Source organism: Oryza glaberrima, chromosome 7 (assembly GCF_000147395.1).
Source record: "Oryza glaberrima chromosome 7, OglaRS2, whole genome shotgun sequence".
Classification (NCBI taxonomy): Eukaryota; Viridiplantae; Streptophyta; class Magnoliopsida; order Poales; family Poaceae; genus Oryza; species Oryza glaberrima.
In genome coordinates, this window is record NC_068332.1 from 11,043,190 (window position 1) to 11,052,922 (window position 9,733).

Here is a 9,733-nt window from a genome sequence, read left to right on the forward strand (position 1 = left end):
CAACCGGAACTAAATATTCATTTTTAGTCTCGGTTATTTATACCAACCGGGTCTAAAAATAATTAGGGTCTGACTCGGCCCGGCAACTTCTTGAACCAGGATTAAAAATGATCTTAACCGGGACTAAAGATCAATTTTTTTTAACCAGGACTAAAAATAATCTTTTAGTCTCAGTTCCTATTCGAACTGGGACTATTGTGGTTTTAGGCAACCGATAATAGATGGTTTCTCTAGTAGTAGTAGTGATGCTTATTAAAGGTTAGCAAAGTGCGCCTCCAGTTATATATTTGTTAAAAGGGCTCCAAGTCTTTTGTATTCCTGCACCTGTGCATCCCATTCGGCTGCAGGTATGTGAATGGTGTTTCACTAACGGTGACAAACGTGATTTATTGCAATTATATATTAACGCCTTGTAGCTTAATTACACACCAAAAGTCCCACATTTATGTGCTACATGACGGTACATACATTTGGGTTCGCGTCACTGAAGTCCTCTGGCACATGATGTGGATAGTACGCATACATTGCAGGATAATTACCAGCGGCGTATATGTTCTGCTGCGGATATTGATAATACTGATGACACGGATACGGATATGCCGGGTAGTAGTAGTAGCTGTAGCAGAGGCTGTTCATGGCCATCTTCTCACTCTCCGGCGGCGCAACCGCGACAGCTGATCTCGGGAGAGCAACTCTGAACAGGTGATCCTTCGTGCTGTGGCTCTCCTCCGCGACGCCATTGTAGCTTGCGTCGTCCTCCGTTAGGGGCTTCAGGTCATCAGCTTCGCCTCCTTCGTTCTTCTCATCTGGTTCTTCCTTCTTCTCCTTCTCTTCCGGCTCTTCTTTCTGATCCTTCATCTGATCTGCTTCCTCCCCTTCCTTCTTCTCCTGCGCATCGTCTGATGGTGATGGGTCTCCTCCTTGCTTTGTCTCCTCCTCGGCCGGCTCAGTACTTCCGGCTACCTTTGGAGGCTCGTTGTCATCGTCGACCTTTGGCGGAGACTCAGATGGTGGGGGCAGCGGATGCTGTGGTTCTGCCCTGAAAATGGCGGCTCTCCTTCCTGTCCACTTGTGGATGAGCCCTACTAGGGTTGCTGGCTCAACCTTTCCTCTCACCATCACCTGGGACGATTTCATATGCGGCGTAACTTCCTCCACTCCTGACCAATGCAAGAAGTTCGATCACAATTGTGCAGTCAAAACATGCGCTGTTATCTCTGTTTCATCTAAATTGCAATTAATTAAATTGGCAAAGCTACTGCTTGCTTAACAGTTAAGATGTACAGTACATATACTACTACTACGGAGTACCTTTAATCTTGAGTATCCTCCGTTTGATCTCCTCGCAGCATGCCTCACAGTGCAGGTCTATCCTCATCACCACTACCATTTCCTGGCATTCAATCATTTCTCCGAATTTTACTACAAGCTAGCACGGGTAAAATTTCGGACTTACCGGTGGGTCCTGGCAGGAACAAATTGCATCGATCTAGCCAAATATTTTGAATTTGTTTGAAAATTGGTTCAAATTAATTCATCGAAAATATGTTTAGATTTCTAATTTTGTATGATGTTTCCAAAATTTTAGATTAAAAGTTACATTCCGAAATGTAAAACCTTATATCGAATGCTAATTACCTGACTAGTTATTAGAATATTTATTTGGGAAATAGATTTTCATCTCTTGAGAGGATATCCCCTCGTTGTTTACATCTCGTTGTTTGCATGTCATCTAAATATTTATTAAATTTTTTTTAAAAAATAACAACATAGATTAATATGAAATATATCATTACATAAACATACAAAAGCAAATTCAACTTCTACAAGTTGCAAAATAAAAAATTAAACTGAAAATAGTTATCGTACATTCGCAAATAGTTATCGTACATTCACAGATATATTTGTTATTTTTATTATAACTTGTAGAAGATGAACTTTTTTATAAATATTTAGGTGACGCGCATGAATAGTGACGAAGTCACTTTCCCTATTTATTTGCAGCAGTAACGGGAGGTTACAATTACCATGTCCTCTTCTGACATCTCTTTGCCCATGTCCTGCTCTGCAGCATCTTTCTTCGCCGTCTCAGAACTCCTCTTCTCCGGTGACAGCGGTGGCTTCAGATTGGCCGACGGCAACGAGCTCAAAAGCAGGGCCTTCTTCCCGGTCCTCCTGTCCACGACCTCCACAATCCCAGCCGGGTCCACCGCTGCCTTGGGGCCCCTCACGATCACCGTGTTGGTCCGGCAATCCACGGTCACCTCCTCCACACCTTCACCGACGACGACGACACAACAAACACCATACATGCATGAGCGTACGTAATCAAACGATTCAGCAAATCAAACAGCAAGTATATATATGTTGAAAGGAAAGAATGCCTAATTTAATTAATTACCATCAAGACGCTGCACCGAGCGGCGCAGCTTCCGGGCGCAGCCGTCGCAGTGCACCGGCACGCTGATCACCGCCTCCGCCACCTCACCGCTCTTCTTCTTGTCTTCTCCATCCCCTCCGCCGTCGTTAGCGCCGCCACCGGAACCACCCGCTCGCGTCGCCGGCATCCACGACCTCCACTGCATGCATCGATAGATCGCCGGTGACAAATGCATGCTTGCTGCAAAATTAATTACTAGCCAATTCAAGCCGTGCGTGCGTATACCTTGGCCATGGAGACCCGTGCGTCGTCTGTGGTCGCTGATCGACCAGCCGCTTGGACAGATAGAGACGAACTCGACCGGCGGGAGGAGAGCAAATGAAGGCGCGCGTCGATTTATGGGAGAGGAGTACGTAGGAGGGGAAGCGCGCGGCGACGTGGAGCGGGCTGGGCGCGCCACGCTAGCTGGGGTGTATGAGCTGCGCGGCGCGGGTTGGGGTTCTGGGGTCTGGGGGCGGGATGGATGGCATATTGGCATGCGTGTATGCTTGGCTGGAAACCACAGGGTAGGTAGGCGGGCAATGCGGCGGCCTCGAGCGGCTGGTTTTGCCGCCACTTGAACTATGTAATGTACTTTACTGTCTATGCGACAAACGGCTGAAAAAATTTGATGTTTTTGTCCGTCGATCCACACACGTGTCTCCAATCCCTCCACTACCTGTGGATCGCGCAAAAATTTTCACGGGCATAGTGCGCTCACAAATCTGAGGATCACAATATTGTGGGCTTTGTATGTTTTGTGGCCCACCGCCCACAGCCCTGAAGGAAAATAGTCCAAGATATTTTCTCCATGAAAAAGCCCACAACCGTAAGAAGAAACCCATTTTGTTTGAGGTCAGTTCTGAGTATAGCCTGAAAACACACAAAATTTCAAGTACTCCAACAAAGCACACCAGCAATATATATAGAATGATTTGTAAAAAAAGGCCCACATGTCGTAGGAGAAAAATGACCGGAAATCGGTAGGATGCTACACGAGTGAGGAATTGCGCCGAAGCTCACCCGGGATTAAGGAATCGACGGCGGTGGCCGGCGGACGGAGTTGAACAAGAAGAGCTCAATCTCTTTAACGACGATGTCTCAGCTCGATTCCTTCGGTGATCTTGCTCCTAGGGTCTTGGCAACAATCATGGCACAGTGGCTCGGTCTGAGATGGCATGGGTCGACGGGAACGGCGACGCAATCCACGGCAGCACTCTAGACACCGAGGGCGACGATGAGCTTAGCACCAGGTGTTCGACCCATGGAAAATTAAGAACAAAGGACATAAACGAGTTAGGCATGGTGTCTAGATTACGTTCCAGTGATAGAATGTCGCGAAGCTCACCAGAAAAGATTTGCAACGAATCAAACACCTTCGGCTAAGAGAAAAGAGTAGGATGTTCTTTGAGATTCCGAGGGAGTTTTCTCTAGGTTCTTCCTTGGAAGTGAGCAGAGTTAGCTGGTGAAGTGGTTGACCAAATAGTGGTTGTTGTGCTGGCAAGGGAGAGATAGGTGGCATGATATGGCATGGACATGATTTTTATGAGTTGAAAAACTATGTCCTAACATGCACTTCACCCATGTTTAGGAAGAGAGGTTGCCTAGTGGCCCCATGTAGATGTTTCCTATAAGAGTGAAGAGGTATGGTGAAGTTTTGGGTGTAATTTGGACATAACTCTCTCTCTCTCTCGACTTCTCTTTTGTTAAATAGAATTTAGGATTCAAAGAGGTGACTCACCAAGGTTTTATGGCTGATGAGTCGATGACAAGTGGGTCCATGTAGATACATTCTAGGTGTATGAGAGAGGTAGAGTAGTAGTAGTTTAGGTGTGATTTGTATTTCTATCTCCCTCCCTCTCACCTTTTGAGAAATAAAAGAAAAATATGTTGAGAGATGAGCAGATGATGTGTTGGCTGTGGTTGTATGACACATGGGTCCCACAAGAACATGGTCCCACATGTAAGAGATAGATGTAGAAGGAGAGATCTAGAAGCTCTAAATTTTTTAAGTGTTGAAACTATTCAACATGTGGTTTCAACCCCTCTTCTCTCTTTCATTTAATTAAAATTTTGGGTGAGACAAGGATTTTTTATAGATCAATGTACCAAGTTCCACAATTTAATTACCTTTTGGTTTACCATGGTAGTTTAGTAAAGTTGACTAGTTAAACTATTGACTGCAGTCAAGAATACTGTTTATACATCTTGTGGTACTCATTCCATGTATAGGGTTTCTCTTCGAATTAGATTAAGCCATTGCACCTTATGGTAGAGTACAACATTTTTAACATTCTGAACAAGTGATTTAGCTAGATGAGTTATGATTAAATTTTGGTGAAGGTGCAAAGTAGGCTAAGTGATATGCTGTTTTTCATATTCGAATAGCCGTGTCCGCGGTTATTGGGCGGTCAACTAGCTCCCCGTGATTAGTCCCACTATAATAATATGACTTAATGAACTGGTGTAGTTCAGGTTGTTTGGTTGGGCCTGTTGCAAGAAGATTTAGCGTTGGACAGCAATGATTTAATACTGCTTAATTATATATTGTTTTACTTATTCAAAATATGATTTATAAATGCTGCTTTTAGTGCAAATATCCAATGAGCCATTCCTTTGTGAATATCTTGCATCATACCTTCCCGTTAGTATGACTTTTTGAATACGGTGGTTGGTACTCAGTTTTGCTTTATTTTTCCCCACACCAGAGGCAGATATTGGCTCAGATGGTGAGTTTTTTAGGATTGAGCTTGTTCCAGGCATTGAGGATGCCTGTGGTTTATGGAGGAAGCTATGCTTTTGGTCATGAAGATTAAGTTTAGATTTATTTGTTTTTCCACTTCTTTTGTAAGATTTATCTTATCATTTTTGTAAGATGTGGATCTGCTTATCAAATTGTCCTTTGTGTACTCTGGCTGGTCCTAGACAGAGATTTAATACACATTCTGCTTGAAATTCGGGTTAGCGAATTTCTGGGCGTGACACTGTGCCAATTTTTTTTGGCAAAAGTTTTGGTGGCAAAAGATTTGGTATCGAAGTTTTGCTAGTTGATGTTTAGATGCATGGCAAACTTTTGCCATTTTACTAGTAAAGACAGAGAGAGCACGGCTCCCAATACACTTTTTGGCAAAATTTGCTACTCTAGACTCCCAAATGACAAATGCCGAATTGCCAACTTTTGCTACTAGTGTTTAGATCCATTTTGGCAAAAAGTGTTCCAAAACATCAAAACTTGTCATTTTGGAGGAACTAAATAGGGCCTAATTGACATAGAGAGAGATGTGAGTACTGATCTAGTTTGTGGTTGTGGAGTTATTTTACCTTTTTTTGGCTGTCTTACACTCTAAATACACACGAAGGGTCATGTAATATCTTAATTTTTCTAGAGACTTCTGTAGGATCTAACGCAAGTAACAAAGCCTACCAGAGGGAGGGTGAATGGTAGGGAAAACCAAAAACCCAAAAACTTTTAGCGGAAATAAAAGTTACCCTCAAATTGATGGAAATCTCGACGTAGTCTTGTTGCCGCCGGTCGGATTGCTCGCACGTCGACGATTGAACCGCCTCCCTGTCGCGGGTGTGACCGCCGTACTCCCACCAGTTAGACCGCCTCCTTGCTGTCAGTCAAACCGTCGGGACCAGAAACACCGGTAGATGACAAACTCGAAGATGTAGATTGAAACTTTTCGGCTTTATTGCATCAACTAGCGTTTACAAAGTGCAACAACAGCACTCCTCACCAAAATCTCAAACTAAATTCGAAACCCTAAATTTCTCTCAACTCTAGCATCTCTAAAACCGATACCGGAAAGCCTCACGCTTCCTCTCTAATTATACATGAAAATCCTTCTACTCAAAGTAGTATTATCAGTCCTAGCCACGATAGGACTGTATCCAAATTACAATCTCCTAAAGCCTACAGCCTCACAACCGGCTACAGTCAATCCGTGTCCTAGCCAACTTGACATGGACACATGTCTGTCTCATACGAAGTCCCAGTCGGCCTCGGTCACCTGCCATGGCGCCTGCCTTGGACTCGACACATGTCTGTCTCGTACGAAGTCCCGGTCGGCCTCAGTCTCCTGCCATGGCGCCTGCCTTGGACTCACCGAGCCAATCACACAAGTTGTCGAAACAAGAATTTGGCAATAATAAAAGAGGATAGCGCACGAAACCTAAAAGTGGATGGATGCGGCGACAAAGGATTTAGACAGGTTTAGGCCCTCTCAATGAGAGGTAATACCCTACTCCTGTTTGGGGATTTGAGTCCGCCGGGTGTGTATTGATCTGACGATCTGGTTGTGTGTCATGCCCCCTAGAGGGCCTCCTGCCCACCTTATATAGGATGGGGGGCAGGATTACAAGATAGAAACCTTAACCAATACGGTATCGGTTTCCTAAATCTACTTTACAATCTTATCAAATCAGGACTTTAGGCCGTACATAATATACAGGGAAACGTAATACCCAAGTCATGATCCGTTACATATTTCATAGATATAAGTTATCCCCTATAACCAGTCGGATTACCATGCCGTGTGGGTATGGTGTACCTATAATCTCCACAGTAGCCCCTGAGACCTTCACAGTCGAAAAGATAATCTTCTATCGAACTAGATTACTCCAAAGTTGAGTTCTTCAATCATCTTCGCCATGGTCTCCCGAGTACTTTTACCAAATATGAAGACTGTGGAGGGTTGAAAAATAAAGTCAGGTGCATCGACTAGATGCACCTAATAGGTGTAGCCCCCGACTATGTGGTTAGCTGAACAAACTAAGCATATAGTCAAGGAATAAATAATCCAACCAACCGAGTGGTTTTGATAATTGTAATCAACCAAGTGACTTGATATCAATATATAGCATATGCGGTGTGAATTCCCGAATAACACGATCCAAGTGATATACCAACTGCTATGTAAAGCAGGATGTGCAACTTTAAAGTTGACTACATCAGTAAAAATTCTCATAGCAAAACAGCTATAAAGAAGCTTGTATATTGTGAATAAAGAAATTTCCAAAGTATTGGGCACACACCATGCGCACACTACTTTAACAGATGTGCTTAAGTCCCTAAAAGACACATAGTTTCACCACACCTGGAAATATATGGCATATGTGGTGTAAAATCCGAGTAAATAAACCCAAAGGATTTACCAACCGCCTGGAAAATGACCACAATATATAATCAGCCTAAGCCATAATATTGGTCAATAAATATGCACACTTACGTGGCCAAAAAGCAATGATATTGTATCCAATCAATTGCTTGATAAACCCGAACAGCACCTTGACTATATAAAAATGTCAGCGGGACAGCTATAAAAAGCTTTACTGTTTGACACCTTTTAAGATGCATTGTAAACTCCTAAAAAGTTGACCCTAAAAGAATGTGACAGGCCACACCTGAAAATATGGGCTGCAGACATATTAGGCCTAGGCCAAAAAATATGCCTTCAACACCCTTTAAAGGATGACGCATGTAACATGCTCCCGAGTAATAAATCTTCCGGGTGATATAGACCAAGTGTAGCTCATATGAATAGCTTCTGATCTGAGTGATTATCCCTTATGGGATACTCCAAAATAGATATAATAATTGAATTCCGACTGGCGCAAGTATTCGGTTGATAACCCTTATGGGGTATAATAAATAGTCCAGTTTTTGAGCGTAGAAAATAGACTCATGATCATGAATTCATGTTGCATGTATTCGGAACAAGTCCAGATTGAAGGTATGATACTTGTGTTTGAGCTAGTAAGCCCCTGATCATATAGCTTGTCCTTCTGTCATAGTCACAATGGTCCATTGATGGTAGCTGACGCAGTTGACATAGAGACAAGATGACCAATATAGAGATAATATTGCCCACCAGAGGTGGCAAAAATATTGGTAGTAGTGAAGATAGTGATACCAATCAAAAGTGATGAAGTTGCACAACTGTGGAGGCGAAGAAACCAGTCGGCAGCAGTCAGGTCAGCCAGCAATGAAGATGAAGGCGCCCAGCGATAAAGTTGTGTAGCCATGGCAGCGAAATAATCAGTCGGTGACAGACGAGGCAGCTGGTGAAGAAGATGAAGATGCCCATTAGTGGCGACATAATAAACCATCAGTGAAGGCAAGGATACCGGTCGGTGGTGACGAAAGCAAGCCGACGGTGAAGATGTAGACATGAATCAAAGGCGATGACGAAATACACCAATCATGAAGATGAAGAAAATAGTCGGCGACGACAAACACAACCGACAGTAATGATGATAAGCAGCAATCATAGATGATCGACTATGATGACGAAGTTGCCCATCAAACAGCAGTAGAATAGGCTATGTTGAAGAGGCTTGACAGGATATTGATGAAGATGACGATGTCGGTGATCCAGTCAATAGCAGTGTAGCAATCGATGATAATGACGAAGACGCTCATCAGCGTTTGCATAGTAGGTCAACTGTGAAGGCGAAATAACGAGGCGGCAATGACGGAAGCAACCAGAGGCGAAGACGTATTCATCCATTAGCAACGGCAGAGATATTAGAGCCGATGAAGTAGAGGTGCTGGTGATGAAGTTAGTGACAATAATCCATCAAACTGTTGAGAAGATATCGAAGCTCAAGTAATTTTCTTGATGTGTGCATAACGAAGATTGATGCAACACCCCTTGATTTGTAAAGATGGCAGTAGAACTTGGAATTGTAGCTGTTGTAGATGCTTCACTTGAAGGAAAGTAGAAACTGTTGTCCAACTCGTTGAATCTGAGTTAATTGGTTGATAATTCCAACCTCCCGAATATGTAGATTAAATCTCAAACTTGATACTTGAGAAATTTGGAGTAGATTATGGCTGCGTTTAGAAGCCAAAATTGTCGGTGAAATAATTGAAGTTGCTCAAGTAGAACGCCAGCTTCGAAACAAAGATGAAGACAATGACTCCTGGATAAATCGATTGCTTCAGCTTGTCGAATTTTGAGAGTCTTGTATTTGTGTAGCCCCCGACTCTTTGGTTAGTTGGAAAACAACTGAACATAGAGTTGAGAACTGTAGCTTGTCGTCGAGTAGCCATAACTTGAGTGAAGATATGTGTTGAGAATGTCCGAGTAGAAATCTTGAAAATTGTAGAACCACTTGTAGTAGTAAAATGACACGGCATCATATTTGGTGACGCATACCGAGATGCCGAAGCTCCTGTAGACGTCGTGGTTGGTGAAGTAGCAAAGCTTGCGAAGTAGAGGCAATAGAGTTTGCCGGTGCCGAAGATAATAAAGATGAAGTCGCTCCACCATGGCGACAAAGTTGCATAGCCGTGATGAAGTGAACACG

The 9,733-nt window shown here is 43.3% G+C and overlaps 1 protein-coding gene across 1 annotated transcript; it reads right to left on the reverse strand.

Annotated features, from left to right (window-relative positions):
* Positions 1–382: 382 nt before the first annotated feature.
* LOC127780517 (heavy metal-associated isoprenylated plant protein 7-like) lies at positions 383–3,690 on the reverse strand. Its single transcript, XM_052307440.1, has 6 exons — positions 3,443–3,690; positions 2,666–3,292; positions 2,402–2,579; positions 2,028–2,275; positions 1,312–1,393; positions 383–1,160 (listed from the first exon to the last, which is right to left on the reverse strand). Exons 2-6 carry the CDS (start codon positions 2,672–2,674, stop codon positions 451–453), a joined length of 1,227 nt encoding a protein of 408 aa, XP_052163400.1. The 5' UTR covers positions 2,675–3,292; positions 3,443–3,690; the 3' UTR covers positions 383–450.
* Between the last annotated feature and the right edge of the window lie 6,043 nt (positions 3,691–9,733).